Source organism: Phoenix dactylifera, chromosome 1 (genome assembly GCF_009389715.1).
Source record: "Phoenix dactylifera cultivar Barhee BC4 chromosome 1, palm_55x_up_171113_PBpolish2nd_filt_p, whole genome shotgun sequence".
NCBI classification, from domain to species: domain Eukaryota; kingdom Viridiplantae; phylum Streptophyta; class Magnoliopsida; order Arecales; family Arecaceae; genus Phoenix; species Phoenix dactylifera.
In genome coordinates, this window is record NC_052392.1 from 37,488,469 (window position 1) to 37,510,067 (window position 21,599).

Below are 21,599 nucleotides of genomic sequence, written 5' to 3' on the forward strand. Positions count from 1 at the left end.
GATGGGATAAGTGAGGAGAAGCAAACTACTAAAATCTATCATTGTGCAAGATTATTTAATAGAAATAAGTATTTTTTTCTACTAACACTGAATTCCCATTGATGCAAAAAATGATAGAAACAAAATTCTCTGTTTACTAGAGTAACCATTGAATAGTTAAAATAAATAAAAAAAAAATTAAACCTTGTAAGAAAGGTTGTTTGGTCTTGATACACATACAACATGATTGCTTTTCAATCTAAAGCTATGAATTGAAAGCTGATATTTTAAATGCTCTTGAGTCCTCTTTTTTCATTCCAAGCTGTAAGTGATCTCTGCTTCTTCACAGTGATTTCTTACGTCTCCCCATCTCCTTGATGGATATCCCCTACCTCCAAAAAAAATGTAGACGAGTATCTTATATTGCAGCTGTTCCGAGAAGATGATAGCACTGTTCTTCCACAAAAACTTTTTTCCATCATTGCTCTTCCTATTAACCAAGCCATTTGATGTTCCATAATGAAACCTTTAGGCACAAGCAGTGCGCTATAATTTGATATACATATAGTAGCTCTCCGATCCATCAACTCTCTTGTTTCATTAACCTGCAGCAACAACATTACACGAGCTTGGCACAAGAAACTTCATTCATGTCCAATGATCCTTCCAATTATTTCGAGCACACGCCTCCGTTGGTCTGTTACATAACACACTACTTACAAACTCCACCAAAGAGGATCCACTTTTTTCTCTCAGTTGCCACATCATCAATAACATTATCAATGAAAAGCAGAGACTATTTGGCAGCCATTGAGATTAGTCTCTTGGCACCCAGGGGATCTCTTATCTCAACTGCTGCCCTTCTCACGGAATGTTTATGGAGGAGAGAGAACTCAAACGATAAAGACTGCCAACATTTTTTCAGAGCCCAAGTCTAGGCAACCGTCGCTGATGTTGTGCTTGTGCCTAGTCAGTCTCTGTAATAGTCAACGTCCTCCAATTTTACCTATATTCAGCTCATAACTTCATTGTACACTGTACATATATTACCAAGGAGCATATCCTTTGATTACATTAACCTTCCAATTTTCTCATTGTCTTGAAATGCATGCGAAAAATTTCTTGTTCAACCATCACATCCAACTGAAACCAGGATTCTTTTTAATCCTTCTTTCACGCATCATTCGTCTAACTTGTATTGAACTCTCCCAGTCGCCATGAGCAGCATATATGCTAGATAATTGCACATAAGAGCCAGAATGCTGAGGGTTAAGCTCAATAAGCTTCTCAGCCACCTTATTTCCTAAAGCCTCTTCTCCATGAGCCTTGCATCCTCCAAGCACTGATGTCCACATGCTAGCATCAGCCTCAAAGGGCATTTTATCAATGAAATCAACTGCTTCCTTAAGTCGACCAGCACGCACTAACAAATCAACAATGCATGAGTAATGCTCAACAACTGGTTCAATACCATAGTCTCCCTTCATCCTATGAAACCATCTTAATCCTTCCTCGATTAGTCCACAGTGGCAGCAACCAGAAAGGACAGCAATAAAGGTCACCACATTTGGGCTTACTCCTGCATTTCTCATTGTTTCAAAGAGTTCAAGAACTTCAATTCCATATCCATTTGATGCATAACCCATTAACATTGAGTTCCATAGGACTACATCAAATTTCCTCATTTCATTGAATAGCCTCAGCCCCTGACTGACACCACCACATTTACAATAGAGATCAATAATTGAAGAAGAGATTATAATGTCTGACTCAAGGCCAACCACAGTAGCCCGAGCAAATATCTGTTCTCCGAGACCAAGCAAACAAATGCTTGCGCAAGCACTCACCGCACTAGCCAAAGCCACTTTGTCAGGCCTAAGATCCAGCTGATGCATCTCGCAGAAGAGCTCCAATGCATCAATGACACAACCATTCTGGCTGTATCCCACTATCATTGAATTCCACGAGATCAAACTTTTGCTTGGAATTGACTCAAAGATCCGCCTCGCATCTACAATTCTCCCGCAGTTTGAGTATACATTGATCATTGAGTTGAGTACAACTGTGTCGTGCTTTTTGAGCTCACCGAAAACCTTGCAAGCATCCTCCCAGTAGCCAGATTTGGAATAAGAGTCTATGAGAGCACTTGCAACAACTATATTTTCTATAAGTCCATGTCTGAAACAACAAGCATGCAGTTGTTTCCCATATTCTAGCTCACTGAAACTCATAGAAGCACCAAGAAGACTCACAAGAGTTGATGAATCCGGCATGACTCCCTCCCTCCTCATCCTTCTAAAAAGATGCAATGCCTCTTCTCCTTGATCATTAATGACACACCCATTAATCATAGAATTCCACAAAACAACACCAGGATTCTCTCTCCTGTCAAAAACCTTTCTCGCATCCACCAAACTTCCGTGGCCTGCATAGCCCGAAATCAAAGCCGACAAAGAGAAGTCATCAGGTTCTAGCATTGAGTCCAAAACTAAACAAGCACTATCAAAATCCTCACACTTTGCATACATGTTGACAAGCGTGCTGCCCAGGACGGTATCCAGGTCCACCTGGCTCATGACAATACGTGCATGAATCTGTTTGCCGAAATCATGAGCCACGTGATCAGCGCAGGCACTGAGGACCGTTGCCAGCACAAAACTATCGTTGCACGGTGACGAAGGTCCCACGAAATCCGAACCCATCTTCTTAAACAAGCGAAAAGCTTCGTGAACTTGGCCTCTGCGGACATACCCATGAATGATCGCATTACAGGCAACGGCATCCGTCATCGGCATCTCTTCGAACAAGCGCCGGGCGTTCTCCAGATCGCCGCATCTAACAAGGCCAGTGACGATGGCGTTCCACGAGAAGGTGTTCCTTTCGGGCATAGAGTCGAACAGTTCTAGCGCAGCACTGGGATCGCCTGACTTGAGACAGGCATCTAGGAGCAAGTTCCAGGCGAAGCAGTTCCGGTGGGGCATTTCGTCGAACAGGCTTCGGGCGTCGGTGAGGTTGGGGCAGCAGCGGGCGTACATTTGCAGGAGGCAGTTGGAGGCGAAGAGGGAGGAGGCGTGGCCGGACTTGAGGAGGAGCTGGTGGAGCTGCTGCCCTTGGGAGCGGAAGCGTGGGGCGACGCATGAGCGAAGCCAATAGGAGCACAAGCGGAGGTCGACGGTCATGGGGGGCAGAGATCATCCTTGGTGTTAGAAAAGGTGGCCAACCGCCCCGACAGCCCTTCCTCTATACTTACCGCTCATAGGAGTGTCAATGGGCTGGTTCTGGGTGGTTTGGCCAAGGCCCAATTCTAGCCTGGAGTTGCGAGCTAGGCCTTTTTAGCCCAAGTTCTCCCCCATCTTCTTTTTTTTTTTTCCTCTCTCTTCTTCTTCTCGCATGCGCGCGCGCGCCCACGTGTTTGTGTGTGTGTGTGTTTTTTTTTGGTATAATGGTGGCTCATACGCAATGGGTGTGAATGCGGCCAACAAAATCAGAAAATAAAAAACTATACAAGGGCTCAGGCAATGATGCGTGGTTTGTCTAGATAAAATATTTGGAGTAGTGAGTTGCAAAGGAGGCAACCCAGTCTTTTTCTTCTCGTTAAAAATCAAGTCTAAACAAAAAGAACTGCTTAGGTTGGATCTTGTTGGTCTCTAGGGTTTGAGCTTTGAGTAGGGCAACTTTTCAAGCCATGAACGGGTCAAACCTATTTAAGACCTAATCACCTGGTTCCGAGGTTCTCATTGGCATGAGGAGATAGGTGCGACCGGGTGCAATTGATAACAACATGGTTGAATCATGAAGCGCCATGCCGACATGGAAGTTTGCATGAATATAAGTGCTGCATCATAGTGTTTACCATTAAGATTATTATTATTATTATTATTATTATTATTATTGCTTAGCATGATTTTTGGTTTCTTGGTTGGACAACTCTTTAGTGAATGATGCCATGAATAAGATGTGTTGCATACTTGCATGTATAATTGCTCATATCAAAAATTTATTTGCTTTTCTTCGAACTCTCCATTTTTGAAAGGAAAAGAAAACATGGTGCTATAACAAATAATAATCACAAAGTTGTGATGTATTAAGATAAAGAGTGTGCTCACATTTATTTTCCAAAGGTTTTCTTCAGAAATGATTTAGAGCATCTTGATATAATATTATTTATCCTAAAATTATGTAAGCTAAAGTCATGGTTTATCACATGTATGGGCATATAAATTGTAGATGATAAAAGGTTGTACATGGAGCAGCACATCATGAGAGACCCTGCAAGGTAAAGCATTCAATCTGACGATGTATTAAAAAAAAAGAATCCGTGTTCTTTTAATCTACCGTACAATCGCATTACTTAGATGACTTGATGATCATCCAAGGTGCAAAGACTAATGCTTGTAGAAAAGCCTAAAAAATTGAACAATATACTCTCAACAACATTTTAACAACATTACCACCAGAAAGAATCCATGTTCTTTTAATCTAGAAACCTTTTGTTTGTGGTGGTCGCCTAAGCTTTTAGGATCTTATGCCAATAAGCATAATTAAGTTTATTAATTGATTCAACCTTTTCACTTCTTATATAATCTCCTTTTTTTTTTCGTTTCATCTTTTTTCCCTTACTTTCTTTGGAAATTAAGAAGCCACTTGTCATGTGCTAATCATTTTTCAATATAATTTTTTGAATAATTAAGAACAAAATAGAATATCCATGGTCGAATGAATCCGCTTTGAATTCTCTTGCTGATTGGAGATTAGAGTGGAGATTTTATTTTACTGAACTTTATTGAACTCATTTGGTATAATCTATCATGATTGATTGATCTTAGCATAGATCACTATCAATATTGACCAAGTATACCGATCAATTGATCTTAGCTTCAATCTCCATCAACATTGAACCAAAAAATATAAGCAACACAAAAGTTCTTAACTTATTCGATGTGGGACCATTATTCCTCAACGCCCCTCTCACAAAAAGGTATGTGGATTAATAAATGGGAGTGTGGAAGTTTCGGTAAGCAAGAACAATCGATGGGATCTGATACCATGTTAAGCTTCTATCTAAAAAATCGGACATTTGGATGGGCCCAAGAGTAAGATAATCGATGGGATTATTAGTCCTCAACATCTTTTAACTAATGTTTCCTAGAAACAAAATATTGTAGGTTTATTAAAGTGTCCCCAAGCATTGTCTTTTGCGTGTCAAATGATGTGGCAATTTTTTTGATGTCAATGTAAGTTTTTTGATGATATGTCTGCTTGTTATATACACACAAAATATGAAAATAATTCCCAATGTCATATGGTACAAGGGGGCTAGTGCAACTTGTGAGGTTTGTTGCAATACACAAGGATGGTTGAATACTAAGTTGCCAATCTAGTATCCAGTGGACCTTGAAAAATGTTTATGTTACAGTAACAAAAGCCCCAAACCATTTTTTTTCCATACATAAATTACTTATTTCTTAAGATTGTTAACTTCAAAGTTATCATCTATGCTTCAGTAAAGAGAATTTTAACCATTCATATGAAGACCCAAAAGAACTGTGTAACACATGGAGAATGATGATTAAGATTGCAAGTTTTTAAGAGATTGGGAGACAGAGTTTACAAAATATTTAATCTAATCTTTTGTTGGTTAAATAAAAATCATAATCTAATCTTTGTCTCTTTTAATTTTGATCACAAGAGGCAACAATTACAAGACTCTGTACCCGTCTGAAACTAACCATAGTAATACATCTTTTTCCCTATTTCTTTGTATGTTCAATTTCTCCCCGATTTTTTTATGTCTAATAACTATCCACCTCTACATTTTTCAGATGATTGGCTCCAATGAGTCCAATCTCTCATATGCCTTCAATAGGTTCTGCTCACCCCAGTTTTCACTCACCACGATGTCATGCAAGGATGAAAATGCCCTTAAAGGGTTACATGAGCTTTTTTTTAATTCTATTTTTTCAGTAATACGGTGGTAACGACACACCACCAGATTTGAACCCTAAAACTCTTCTAAGGACAAATCTTTAGAAGAACGATGTTATCTAACAATGCTAATAGTTATCGGCTTAGTTACAACGAAGTGTTAACCATGCATCATTCAAGTCATGGATTTGCTTAAGGTATTGTTTGGTTGAAGGAGGCTGTTGGATAAGTTGTAGTTGATGGGGTTCTCTCAAGAGTTTAAAAGTGGAAGGAAATATAGAATATTCGAATAAGTAGTCATTCTTATTTTTCTAAGCAAGATTTGTGATACCGATCGGTATTAGTATGTACCGACCATATCTATTGTACCTGTACCGAATCAGTGCACGCTGTCGAAGACGTACCGACATTCGATATGTTGAACTAACTCTGTACCAGACGTATCGATATTATAAGAGAATGTTGCCGATACGAAATCTGATCTCAAGATAGCCAATCTTGGTATTTTGCTCCAAAAAGTCCATTTTCCATGTGTATGATTTATGTTGTCTAGAAAAAAAATTAGAAGTGTGGGTACTCTAGCTGAGCCAATCACCTTTCCTTTTTATCTCTAGAAGAAAACTTTCATGGCTGTCCCTAGACAGTGACTTCCTCCATTCAAATAGGGTCCAAAAGAATTTAAAGTTACATTACAAGAATACAAGATAAAAATGTTATATATATATATATATATATATATATATATATATTCATATATACTATATTTCTGTTTTTCTCAAAAAATATATTATGTTTCTATGATAATGAGCCAGTGTCCTATGGATGAAAAAACTTTTCCAGCCAAAAAAAAATCCTCCATTAATGGAGGGTCTATAAATTTTCATATAAATACAAAAAATTGCAAGAATAACGGTATAACCAAGTTATATATTATACTATATTATATTTTTTATGATGATGAACCAGGAAGTCCAAAACTGCTTTCCAAATCAAAAGAAAAAAAAAAAAAGAAATCTTTTCCATGCCTGTATTTATGGTTAGGTCAGCGAGGTTTGAAATTGCCGACCCTGCAGAAAAACTTAACAGCCTCTTCATTACTTTCAAAGAAATCATAGACGTTTCCACATTCCTTTCAATGAAAAATCCAAGAAGAAAAAAAGAAGAAGAAAATTATGATGGAACTGTGACTATGAAAGAATTAGCAAAGGAAGAATTCCCATATTAGTTTCAATTGCAGACACATATTAATTCCTATCATCTAAAAGAAAAATTAGATGCTTCGTCGTCAAAGGATATATAATTAAGTACAATTGGTTGTGGCTCATAATTACAGGATTACGACATAATTTAGTGGTAGCAAATGCAATTATTATAAGATTTTTTTACATAAATATTCTCTTAAATATTAAATTTTGTAGGAATACTCTTCTAAAATTGATATTTGTATGTATACCTTCATAAAACACTTGTTTTGCTATTCTATCCTTTTTTTTATCCTTTTTTTTTAATATATATCCACATCACCTAACGCCATTAAAAAATTAACGGTTTCAAATTAAAATAACTAAAATATTTTTAATGAATAGATGTGCATCATGACGGAAGACAAAAAAAGTAATTTTAATATTTTATTTTTTTATTAAATAAATATATTTTTTATTAATGATGTTAGAAGAAATGTTATCAAAATGTTTGTGTTGATACCAAAAAAAAAAAAAAAAAAAACCCTTATTATAACTGTAACGTTCCTTGAGAAGAACGTTCATGCACTAGTTCCTGAGAAGGTCGTGTAAATATCAATCATGTCATACCTGATTGGCTCGTAAATAGCAGTGGGCTCCGGCTGGGTCCAAAATCGGCCTTGCTTACAAACCAAACAAACACCCGTGACTTTCTAAGCACATGACTTCTATATTTCCGTAGTAATTTCTCTTTAAAAAAGCTCAAAATTTGTAAATGGAGTTCCCCAGAATCCAAAAGCAACCCTGCAAAAAGTTTCCGGTCATGAACATTTCCATCGGGGAAGATGGTAGCCCTAGCAAGCAGCCCAAAAAGATGGACAAGAAAAGAAAACAAAAGAATGTCCTATATTGCGAGCGAGCCAACCAAAGAGAGACAAGTATGCGGCCATACTGACCAGAAGCATTCAGTCTTATTGATAGAGACCATAGTATGATAGAGACAATTGAAATGAAAAGAAGAGAAGAAGAGAGTGTGAGGGACCGTGGCTATCAAACCAGGGCTCTTTTGAGCCCACCCTTTTGGACGCACCGGCACCTGCACATCAGAATGAGATACGAGAAGAACCTGTAGGCCAAGATGAAGCACACCATCACCACCACATTCCTCCACCTGCTCTCCTCCCCCAACCCTTCCTCTCTTAAGAGATCCTCTCCTCTCAATACACACAACCCCATCTCGTGCTTCACACACATCCCCGGGCCGGAGAACTCGTTCACCAAGAAGCTTTCGAATGGATACTTGAACAAAGAGATGAAGTGCATGAAGACCCAGTAGCTCGGCATCGCCTTCTTTCTTATGAAGTAGCCGGAGAAGAGAAAGAACGAGCCCATCACCCCCGAGATCAAAGAGTTTCCGACTATGAAGTTGGGCGCGAGAGCGCTGAAGCACACAACCACCGAGTTGGCCGTGTAGAGTATGAGCCATATCAAGAGTAAGAAGTACATGAACGCGGTGAAACTCCGGTTGAGACCGACGAGCCAGTAGAGCGGCACCGAGAAGAGAATGGCTAATATGAAGAGGAATGGCAGGAAGACTAGCCCATTGGCCACCACGTAGGAAGATACTCTGTAGCTCCCACTGGAGGTCTCCTTCATAAGAATCTCCCTCTCTTGAAGAAATATCGGCAGTGCTTCAGTGGTGCAAGAGAGCAAGAAAGTTAGAACGAAGGCAAAGAGGCCTACTCTCTCCAGGACCTTATCGTCTTTGAGGTCGAAGAATATGGAACCGAGGACGAGCCCCGAGACCAGCATCTGGATGGTCCGGCATGCGAAAAGCTCCTTCGTTCGGAAAACATTGTTCAAGAACCGATGTGTGAGGATGGTTACCTCTTGAAATCTTGAATTTGGGTAATCGTAGGAGAAGTCGAACCCGGCGAGCGATTCCTCGTCGACTACTTTGTGAAGCTGGAAGAGCTGCTGGAGCGTGCACCTATCTTTCTTTCCTTCGATTCCTTCTCCTTTCTTGGGGAGCTGGAGCAATGGCTGTTCTTGCGCTTCTCGTTGATCTTGCTGCTGCTGTTGATGATGTTCTACTAGTGTTTCTTGCCGTTTATGTTGCTGGAGAGCATCGATGGAGTCGATGGCGAACTCGACGACATTAACCTGGAGCGGCACCTGGAGGCTGAGGGAGCGGAGGTGAGAGCTGAGCTGGTCGACGGTGCCCTGGTGGAGGACGGAGCCGTGGGCGAGGAGGAGGACGGAGCCGAAGAGCTTAACAATGCGAGAACCAGGCTGGTGGATGCTGAGGATGACAGTCCGGCCGCGGCTCTCCGCCATGGTCTTCAGCATGTCGACGATCTGCGTCGCCGACGTGCTGTCGAGCCCCGACGTGGGCTCGTCGAGGATCAGCACCCTCGGGTCATGGACGGCGTCCACCCCGATGGACACCCTCCGGCGCTCGCCGCCGGAGACCCCCCGGACGCGGCCGCCGGCGTCGCCCACTCGGGCATCGGCGACGCTCCCGAGGCCGAGCTCCCTTAGGAGGGACTCCACCCGGGAGCTCAGCTGGGAAGGGGGGAGGCTGCCGCCGAGGCGGAGCCGGGCGCTGAACATCAGCGTCTCCCTCACCGTCAGCAATGGGTACAGCGTGTCCTTCTGGGTCACGTAGCCCGAGATCTTCCGTAAGTCGGACTTGTCGACCACCTTCCGGTTGATCAAAATGGTCTGCGGCGACGGCGGGGTCAGCTTGCCGGCGAGTATCTCCAAGAGAGTAGACTTGCCGGCGCCGCTCGGCCCGACGATGGCGAGGATCTCCCATGGCTTGGCACGGCAGCTTACGTTCTTCAGCACCTGCCGGACTCTAAGTTTGGAACTCTTGGTGGTCGGCAAAACTTCTAGATTGCATGGTCGATGGCCATGGTGGCTTGCTTCACTATCTTCTTCTTCTCTGCTCCAAATTTTGAAGGGATGTGTTCTCTCTGAGATGTGGATTTCGTAGCTGATTCCTCTGGCTTCTATCTCACAGCCTTTCATCATTTGAAGACAGGAAAGGGAGGTTTTCTACAGCTCAAGCACAAGCCAAAACCACACCCTTCGTTCTATCCCCTTTCTTTGGAACATTTTGAGATGTGAGAGAGCTTAAGCTAAGCACGAGGCATGGGAATCCAAGCAATAAACTTTTACTTACCATTTTACCCTTGGAAGGGATGAGAATTTTGATGGGAAAGAGGTGGATAAGACAAAGGTCTTGCCAGGTCATTGTCTCCGAATGCCCTTACGTTGGTTGTCGCTGTCAGGATGATCCTTTGGACAAAAATGCCACCTTCGAAATGGAATGATAAGGAGGGATCGAAGCGTAATTTGCGGAGGTGGATTAAGGTTAGTTTGGTCAATAGGCGAGGGACGGTTGTATGCCCGGAGGTCTACGTTCTGCGCCAACTGTGGTCCCGTGGCCTCACTGATTTCTGGCTGGGATCACATGAGAAGTTTGTGGCTCGTATTTAATTGGGGCCACAGGTTATATGTCAGCCCTAGGTTATGATATTAACGAATTCAAGACTATATATATATATATATATATATATATATATATATATATATATTACACACCGACTTGGGCATGAGTGCACCTAGAACTATCTGACTAGAGAAGTTGACGAAGAGTGAGAAGGAACAGCCTCAAGGCTCTCTCATAAAAATTCTTCCGAGTGATACGCAACAAACAAAATAACCCAGCTGGCGAATTCAGAACTACTTAATTCAAATTTCACATCTTATGGTTTAGCTTTGTTAGAGCTGTGGAGGTATAGAATATAAAAAAATTGTAGCTCTCACAAGTTTCAGATATCAATTATTTAATTAGTCTAATTATCTATTTATTTTATTATATAATACTAATTTTAGAGTAGAAGAATTGGTGAAACATCCCTAATCTATGGTTCTTTTATTTTTGATAGAAGCTCCATGGTTTCTCAATCATATTTATTCCACATTTATATTCTAATAAATTAGGAAACAAATTGGTTGGCTCTAGATTTGAATTCATCCAAGCCAGCAAAAAAAAAAAAAAAAAAAGGATCAAATTTGAGGCGGAAAGGAGGGGGGTGAAAATATCACCGGGCCACAAGTTGACGCGCCGGCGTAGCGGATCAGCGCTGTCCTTTGTTCGCTTCCGTACTCCTCCCGTGACCTCGCCTCGCTCGTGAGGCGGGCCCCGCACCAAGCCCACTGTCGCACCCGTGAACCCCTCCGAATCCGTGCTCTTCCATGCAAAACGTACCCGCATAAACTCATATGCGGACGTTAGAACAGCCGTCGATCGTTTTCACGAACGGCGGAACAGTGATTCTCTCATGAAGCTTTATATGCGGTCACCCGGATAATACAACTGATAGCAGCCATCTCAGCCGTCCGATTCGTGTGCTCGGTAGCATCCACTGAGTACAGGACAAACCGGGTCTTATCCAGTTTGAAGCTTGATTGGCCGAACTCCAAACTGTTTGATCAGTGGACTTCTTTTTCTTTAGCTCCTTTTGGCCGTCCAGATGAAATAGGAAAGATTTATGCGTGTAACGGTTCTCTGTTGGAGGCTCGCATAAAGGATTTATACTTGCTTTTGGGCCAATCATGGATTTATCGTTCTCATTGGAAGGTAGCAGCCTCGTTACAGAAGAGGTGATCACTTACCTCCTACGGTCTTTGAGGCTTACTTTAATTTATTCTTTTCATAAGTGGATTGATTTGTTGGGGTTACAGTATTATATAAAGGATGGTGGTACGTAATGAGACTATTAACAATTATTTGGTAAACCATCATAGTCTTGTTGATCAATTGAAGTGATAGGGGGTCTCTAATTTAGGTGACTATAGCCCTAGATCATCTCGATCAATTCTATGAGCAGAAGGCAAGCCCTCATTGAATTCAGCAATTGCGCGTGCGCATGCGCGCGCATGTGCGTGTGTGTGTAATATATGTATGAATATATAAGAACATCTTATTACAAAATTTGTTATGCACTATATGCTCATGCTTTCTTAAGACCTTATCTTCAAACTATATCTAGCCTAATCTTTCGATAAAATACTAGTCAAGTTCTAGACTTCTTGCTCCTATTATATGCTACTCTTATCTACCTTATGAAATATTCGGTCCACTCAACAAAGCCAGCTAACTCATCGAATATCTTAGTTTTCACAATTTGCTTCCATTTGCAATCAGTTTTCTTTACAACTAGACGCGAAACTTCTAGTCAAATAAGTATTATTTGAGTCGACACCAATTTGTGACAAATAGCTCCTATTCATGATCTGGTTGGTAGGAGAGCTAAAAGATACAATTGTTAGGTCTTGCAATGAAATTAGAATAAGGACCATACTAATAGATGATTTCAAAAGTAATTGAATATTTAGTTGTTGACCATCCAACAGAGGATTTTGATTTTGCCTAACTGCATGAGAGCGCAACATGAAATCTGTTCAGAAGTAATTAACGATCGATTAACAAAGGAATGTTGGACTTGGATCAACTAGTGATCATAACAAACTTAGCTGCATAATCCACTTTGAATGCGCAAGGGTAATTTGAAGAAAGTATTCAGCGTAATGTGGTATTTATGTATGACTAGAGAACATATATATGAATGGCTTTCGGATTATGATAATGGCCAGACCTAGCAGTCCAATGTCGTAGTCCATTTCGATAAATCAACCACGGTCATCGGATAACTTGCAAGTTTGGTCATGCAATCTAATTTATGAAACATGGGAACTCCTGATATGAGAGAAAATTTACCAGCTTATAGCACAGTCCACAACCAGGACTGACTATTTAATTATCTTCATGCACTGCTTGTCCATGAGGGCTGCACAGTATTACCGTTGTTTCAAACGCAAATGTCGTGTTAATGTGTGCAAATACTGTTCTCTTGGATAGATGCATTTCATGGCCAGCTCTTCACTGTAATGTGGCCTCCATTTTGGCCCGAACGTAATTACGTAGGTGCCAATTGGGTCATACATTACGTGGTCTCCATAGTTTATGCCAATTGGGACAACCGAGTGGCCCGTTTTAGATCTTGCAGTGTCCTTGATGTACCATGTATGCATCCTAATCATCGTATGACAGCAGATGAGTCCAGATCTTGGTGGTCGCACCGAAATTCAAATGCATAAACAATGAGCAAGGAAAAGAACTTAGGTTATCAAGGCATTTTCAGACTGCTACGTGCTATATGACCCACTCAAGTTTAAGATTAACTGACTATATTTTATGCGACTACAAGGTTGTTCCACCGGAACACCAATATCATGAGTTTGAAGCACGAAAATAATCTCTTTACATACGACAGATCTAGTAAGGCTGTGCATATCCGATCCTTCTAATATTCTGCAATAATAGAAGTCTCGTACATTGTAATATCTTAAGTATCTTCGTGATTACTGGTTATAGAAGATCGTCTTCTCTTGTAATAAGAATTTTGTAATCCTTTCCAAGCTTAGAAGCAGGAATTATGCTTGCTCTCATGTGATAGATTTCTTCTTTAATGGTTGCCTTCATCAAAGTAGAAATTCTACGTGGGCCAAAAACTAGCAAAGGGACGGTGTATCAAATAATTTATACATATATTTGTGGCGTCGTCAACACCTTGCTGTCTGTCTGACAGAAGGATCTTAATGGGGCTAGAAGCTGAAAGTCTGGACAATATATATAGGTACAATGCTTGCGGTACTACCCTATCTCCAAATGCGCTGGCATGTGGTGATGACCAGCCATATAACTTCTTATTGTAATTGGTAATCGACTTGATCAAGCTGGCAAAATTGCTAGAGAGTTTAGATGATTGACTGTAATTCAGTCAATAGAGATCAGTCAAAAGTCGCGATGTGCCTTTGAGGCAGCGAAATGATGGTCGATATGTTTGGATAATGATGCTAGAAAGAGAAGATTATACTCGGATCTTCACTCCGATGTTGTATCTGACCTGAAATAATAAAAATAAAAAAATCCTCTTGTCGGAGAGTATTTGGCAGGGAACTCTCCAATACCTAAGTCAGATTCTCGGAGAACAATGAACATTTTATGAGAGTGGCAGAGTGATGGTACCAGAGTGTAAGAGGACTCAAGAGCACTTACTCGGAGGATTCTCCGGTATTGGTTTGTATAAGCGAGGGTCGATGCCCATTAATTGGTGAAGGATTCAGATGTGTAGATTAGTTATCTTTAGTAGCCCATCGCATGTCTTGAAGGTCATGTATGGGTGTTTTACTTGTGCATCATGTTCCATGCATCTCGCCCATGAGGTTAAAAAAACTGCTCACGATCGTAATCAAGATGTCGCCGGCTGGAGAGAGAATTTAAAATTCGAATGACTCTCTCCATGCATCTTTGGGCTGGCTATGTAGTGAGCTTTGACTAATTGATTGAGGGTTTTGTAGTGAGCTCTACTTGATTAGCTTATCATATTGGCTGGTTCTGAAGTGTATCATCTATGATTCCAAATCTGGTATTACTTAATTACCATCTATCATTCTATACTACTTGCTAAGGCCCAGCTCGCTCCTCCGATGTCTTAATTTTAGACCATGTTTGTTTGTTTGCTACTTTTTCTCTCCCCCTGACCTACTAGTGTGACGATTGGGGTCTGCACGTAGTCCCATTAATTATTGGCAAAAAACAGCTTAGTTTTCCTCGAGGACAGCGAGCAGAGCTAGTCCACCGACAATGCCATTTAAGTAGAACCGCATTCCAGTAAATTCATTTTTGACCTTTGGCCCCTAGTTTCATGCATAGCTAGCCGTTATTCTTCTTGCATTGTGTAACAGATGGCCATCTAACTGGCCTGCCTCCTCCATTTGCAGAAAACTTGTGCAATATATATTAGCTGACCCAATAAGATGGCTCGGCAATGGCAAGAAAGCAATCTAATCTGCATCCATGAATCAGATATGTGCAATAGGTCAATTAGAAATGGTGCATCCAGACCGTCCAATGAGTTGACTTTATGCAACAACTCAGGATCTCATCTAAAAAAACTAGCCGGAAGATATTATTTAAGTTTATTGGTCTTGTATAAATATTTAAAATCTATCCAATATATAATCGATGTGGAACTAAATATCTGCCCACACGAATCCTCACATATTCTTTCCATTTAAGCCCTAATATCCTCGCCAGGCTAAATGTCTAAATACACACAAATTAATTTACAGGTATCACAAATCTAGTAACAAACACTACGATCCATCCGTGGTCAACTCCAATGGATCCATGCTATAGTATTTCCTAGTCTATATAAGCCATGGGCTGAGTGCACTATGATACAATTTATAACAACCTAAGAACTCATCTAAAAAGATAATCCATATAGTATTATTTGAGATTATTGGCCTCGTATAAGTACATAAGATCTATGTAGTGCATGGCTTATAGAATTAAATATACCTGCACGGATTGTCACATGTTGTCATCTATAAAATATCGTACGGCTAAGAACATCATACGGTTGATTTATAATATGCCAAAAAGTAAATTGTGGAGTCTTTCTTGTTTGCAATGTACTTGATATGTAAACGATCATCCCATCCAATTATGCCATAGTATATATGGTACTTGTCCTACAATGCACATTGATTTGCAAAGCCATCACAAAAAAATTGTGCAGAAGGCAGCACGGGGAATTTTTGCTGCAATTAAATCGACAATGCAACAATAAGAGCCAACTTGGCTTCTGCGCCTGCCTTGGCCAATTATCTTGTCCCAGTAGGTTTCTCTTGTAGTACATTAGTTAAGCACACCTCCTCTCTCTTAATTATTAAGATCCATTTAATAACCAAAAGTCCCAAATTATTATGTTTTTCCATCTTGACCAACAAAATTTGTACCTCACATCCTCCTAAAAATTTGGCACTTCTCTCTCTCTCTCTCTCTCTCTCTCTCTCTCACACACACACACACACACACACACACACACACACACACACACACACACACACACACACACACACATATATATATATATATATATATATCTGCGCTCTTAGCTCATATTCGAACCATCCTTATATTAAAGTCAATTGGCCATTTCAATCCACCACATGGCCCTCAAACCATCCACAAGGCGTTAAGACACTAATTTATGATGCATCTCGTGCCACCAGCTATTAGAGCAAGCCCAAAGGTCCAATAGAATTCCATTATAGTTGTCACAACAAAAGGATCCAAAATTAACATCTGTAGACAAAGCACTTGCTAAATTTCGCCTTGCTTCGAGGCATGGCCTTTCCCTTGGCGACAAAGCAACCAAAGTATACACTATTCTGGCCCTCCTTATATTATACATATGCCAAGTCCTGCCAGGTCTCCTGCTACTCCCATTCCTCATCAATACTCACGAGACAGCAAGGCACCCACTAAAAAATAACGAAGGCATCTAGGAGAGAGTATAGGTACCAGTCCTACTTACTTCTAAAAGCCCCTCGTGACCTTATCTCCCAGTATCTATCTACAGGCTACGGCCATGCATGCAGGTGGGGGTGACGTACTGTTTCATCTCTTCTCTTGGTTGTTTTCATGAGCATCTCTTTCTCTCCCTGCAGCTAAAAGGCCAGCGGTGGAGCGACGACGCCAAAACTTTATCTTCTCTGCGGGTGGGAGAGGAGATGGGAGAAGGCGGGGTTCTGGAGCTTCCGGGGATGGTGCCAAAGCACGCGTGGGGTCGGCTGCATGGGTTCGGTGTCTCATTGCCGACTCCTAGACCGGACCAATTCATGCAGCGGACGTGCTCACGGCCGGGTTGGTAGCTTGAAAGGCTTGCAGGTTTGAGTGGAAGGAAGGAGGAGGGTATAAATTAACTACCATCTCGCACGGTACTTTGAAACTTTTGGAACTTTTTAGGTACTCACCCTTGCTGTTTTCCTGGCCACAAGGAACAAACAGTAGTGGGACCTCTCTTGTACAGAGTCAATAAGACAATCATTCTTAGATAAAAATTGATTATCAAAATTAAAAAAATAATGAAAATATTTTTCGCGAGCAGAACCTTTTTTTTTCAAGTATACAATGCATTATCCTAGCATTCGTACCTTATATATTGCCTCACAAGAGGGAGGTTTTAAGTTTGAGGAATATATAGGGGGTGCATTTTCAAGGATCCGGAGATGGACGGTTATATATGATACCAACTGGTCTCCCTTCCTTTCTTTCAAGAAACAAAAAAAGAAGAAGAAAAAAGTGTTCTAACATGAATAATTATTTTATTCTCTTTTAGAAAATTATTACTTTGAATTTTGATAACTAATATCCAAATTGTGGCTGATTTAGCCTCGGGATGGAAATTGGATCAGATTGGATCGGATATAGATCGGATTGGATACAGATCGTGTCAAAAATTCAGATCCGAACTCGACCTGTTTATTAAATAGGTAATTCATTCTGACCGACAAAATCTATTTATTAAACATTTCAAGTCAACTTAAATGGAATAAAACATGTTAAGTAGATTTTTAACGAGTTAAATGAATTTCAACTAGTTAAACAGGTTAGCGGATCAATTAAACATGATAGAAACAAGTTAAGCAGATTTTAAACAGGTTAATAGGTTTTTGTTGGGTAATACAGGTTGCCCCAAAGCGCGTGAGCATATCACGAGACATGTGATTAGGGGCGCCCGACTTCGGAACTCTCGACCTCAGATGCGCCCGACCTCCGAGCTCCCGACCTGGCACCCGACCTCCGAGCTCGCCACCTCGGGAGTCCGACCTCGCCACTCACCTACCGCGGTCACATCCTTCTGTAGCCCAATCAGAGACCATACCCTGCCACCGCTCGTAGCATTTAATGCGCGTGGCCTCTGCAGATCTCCGGCTTACTCCACAATTAATGCGTATCTTCGGCTTACTCCGTAATTAATGCGTATCTCCGGCTTACTCCGTAATTATCTCCGGCTTACTCAACAATTAATGCGCGTGGCACCTGTTATCTACGGATCTCTAGTCCTCCATGGCAAATCAGCTCGGCTGCATCCAGTCGGCCGTGAAAACTCCCTGATTCCCGATCTCATCCCCTACGGCAAGGCATTAATTCACATGATCGTGCACCAATTCATGCGACGTGCTCAGTCGTACGGCAACCTCGCCCCATCGCATCACAGGTAACCAGCGCCCCTCTATAAAAGAAGAACCCCTCCACCTTAGAGAGGGCTGGAGGGCAAGAACTCTGGACACACATTATTTTTCCTCATATACGCTTGCCCTCCTCTGACTTAGGTATCGGAGGGCCGGCGCCGGAACCTCGGCCATCGGCTTTTTGCAGGTTCCCCCAGAGGACGCCGCCGCCAGTGTTCGCTGGAGCTCCTCCTTCTCAGCTGACCGTCGCCTCCGGGTCTAATTTCCAGCAACAGTTTTAAACAAGTTAAATAGGTTAAACATGTTAAATAGACTATTTGACCCAACTCGATTAAAAATAAAACGGGGTTCAATTGGTTGAATATAGAGTTGATATCTGAAACCCGAATTTGATCCAAATGTTAAACATGTTAAACGGATCGACCTGTTTATAATCCGAATCTGTTTAGCCCAAATCCAAACTTGCTTATGGTATGTGGAATACAGATCGGGTTGATAGATCGGATCATAATTTTGCTAGCCCTAATTCAGCCCTTTCATTTTTCTTAAGGAAAATTTAGGCCATTTCGTTAATCCCAAAAAAGGTTCCGTTACTAACAAGCATTGAGGAGTTAATAAGCATTGCTGGTCGAGTTATCAAAAGGGAGGAATAAAGATGGTTATCAGATAGTCTATAGTCGCAGCTGAAGTTCTGTTTCTCCTTGTTGCAGGCCCTTATTACTCCCTGCTAGCCCATCCTTTCCTGAAAAAAGGCGGGGATAGTGGCCCAGGCTACATGAGCTCCACTGATGGCCTTTAAGGTTCGGTTGTTGGTGGTCCGTATTCATGGCAGTGGAGTATTTCATGTCTCTGGCCTGCAAGCAAACAGTTTCACCTAAGTATTTGATATTTCATCTCTCAAGCCTCTATCATGATTAAAACTTTGATCACAGGGCATGTGGACTAATAAAGAGGTTACCAATATTGGATTCAATTCATCATCTTTGGGTTTGTTTCCAAGAATTTTGATATGTGATGACTTAGCATTCTTTGGTTCAATGTAGGTGACCATGGCCTCGTATTGTTTCTGAAAGCGAAGAATGCAAAGGCGCTCTCTGTACTTATGCTCGGAGAAAGGATTTCTCGATAAAATCAAAAATCATACACAAAGCTTGGAGGCAGATTGGAAGAATAATAATTGAATTGAATATATTTGGCATTTCATTTATTGCAATGAGTTTAGATGAAGGGAATGGTGATAGGACTTAATGCCTAATCTAGCTATAGCTAGGTCAGATTTAGTGAAACAAAAGAAGGATAAGAAAATGACTTAGAGGTTTAAGATTCGATTCTTGAATGGTGCATCCCTAAAAACTCCTGGACAAAGACAATTATGGTGGCAGGTAGATCTCCCTCCTTTCTCTCTTAAAATAAAAATAAAAGATAAAAAAATTATTAACCTCTTCGTATCAAATTAGGCATCCTTTGGATCAAGTATATATGGGTTTCTCAGGGATGAAGAAAAGTTTATACCAAAACTATTATGTATATCGATAGAAATGGGTATAAATCTTATTTTCTGTTGGGTAAAAACGGTAATATACCAACTAGTAGTTGTAGTTTAAAATCATTGTATGTTTGGATGGCCGATGGAGATAAGCAATGGTGTTGAATGTTGTTTGAGAATAAGTAGATGAAAAAGTGTTTTTTCATAAAATTACACAAGTTTGCATTTCAAATCCCTAATATTCTTTATGTAATATGTTATTCTATATATAATAGAATAATACAATGATAATTTTATATAATATACAATATAAACATTACGCAATTTATATTATATTGTATACCATATTATAATATATTTTATGATATTATACCATAAGATTATACTAATATTTAATAGGGTTTTTTTTTGCATATTAGTTCCCAAATATATCTTTTTTTTTATTAATTTCTAATCTTTTTTATATTTATATAAAAGTCCTTGTAAAGTTTTTCACTTGTATAAATTGATCTTTCTGCTAGCTGTCGCTGAATGAACTTGGTTAAAGTTAACCAAGATTGTAGAAGGAGAAAAATGACCCTGTTTTAATAATAGCAAATGAAGCTCAGAATTTGGCCTTTTTAGTCTTGCTTTGCTTTTTTCTTGTTTAGGACTTGGTTACTGCCAATACTAAAGAGGCGTGGATTAAAGTGTTGGTTAAGTTTGAGGCTGAGAGCAAAAATATCTACAAGATATGCAATAAATATCATTAGGAGAATAAAAGTAGAATATTTCGTTCTCATCTAGTTAACTCGTGGTATATATAAGTTACAAGATTTCAAGAATTAAAATACAAATATGAAAAAGACAAGAATTAATACATAAACATAAATGATTTCAAAGATTAATTTATGAAAAATATATTAACATTATTATAATATAGTTAGAATTAATCATGGGTTGGCCTCGGGCCTAACTACTACATTCATTTTCAGTAGGGCTTCCGGTCGAGCCTATTTAAAATTTGATATTTTTATGCCCAAGCTCGGCTCATGATCAACTCTAAATATATTATCATGCAATATCAGAATATTATATTATATCATTATTTTATTATATTATAATTTGTATAATACGATTATAACAATATTTAATATTTATGATCTTATAAAATAATAATATTACATTATATTAGTATGATATTATATGCATTGTTTGCATAATAAGATTAAAATAATATTTAATATTTATTATATCTTATAATATTGACAATATTATTATAGTATCATATAGTATTTAGTTTTGTATATTAATAATATTTTAAGATTTTAACAATATCTAATATTATATTATTTACATCACATTACATCATATTACATTATTGGAGGGATAATTAGGAAGGGGTTTTAACTAAATCATGTTGGGTTTAACTTGTACCATGGACCCTAGATAACACGAGAGTTTTATTAGCTATGCTAATATTTATCTACTCGCGCAGCTGATGCCTTCCAAATGGCTTATTACAACCCCTATCTCTCAAGAGCTGGCTCCAACCAGCATCAAACCATCGGCCTCTTGTCTAAGTCAAGAGATGATATTATCCGATTATCCGAACTAAGGTTCAGAGATTAAGGCTGCGAAAATCTTGTATGTCAACGAGTCATTATCAAGTATAAGAATGCCCTACCTATCTATGAGGTCATTTCCTTGTGCACCTGATATCAGCATTATCCTTCTTTTTTGGTGTATATCATAAACATATTTCAAATTCAACAAAGTGGAATGCTTGCGAACTTGAAAAGAACGATGATGTGAACGCCAAATATCTAGCTATCCGATCTCCTCGAAAGGCGTGCAATTGGTGGGCTGCATTAACCCGTCCTGTCCCCAGTTGATAGCGCCTGCAGAGCCTCAGCACAAGCATCGTT

General features: G+C 40.0%; 2 protein-coding genes across 2 annotated transcripts; both read right to left on the reverse strand.

Moving 5' to 3' along the window:
• Positions 1-111: 111 nt before the first annotated feature.
• LOC103722223 (putative pentatricopeptide repeat-containing protein At1g77010, mitochondrial) lies at positions 112-3,204 on the reverse strand. Its single transcript, XM_008812698.4, has one exon. The coding sequence runs from the start codon at positions 3,156-3,158 to the stop codon at positions 1,113-1,115; it is 2,046 nt and encodes a 681-aa protein (XP_008810920.2). The 5' UTR covers positions 3,159-3,204; the 3' UTR covers positions 112-1,112.
• Positions 3,205-7,972: 4,768 nt separating this feature from the next.
• LOC120113024 (ABC transporter G family member 5-like) lies at positions 7,973-10,181 on the reverse strand. The gene has a single exon (XM_039133495.1). It carries the CDS (start codon positions 10,119-10,121, stop codon positions 8,136-8,138), a length of 1,986 nt encoding a protein of 661 aa, XP_038989423.1. The 5' UTR covers positions 10,122-10,181; the 3' UTR covers positions 7,973-8,135.
• Positions 10,182-21,599: the final 11,418 nt, after the last annotated feature.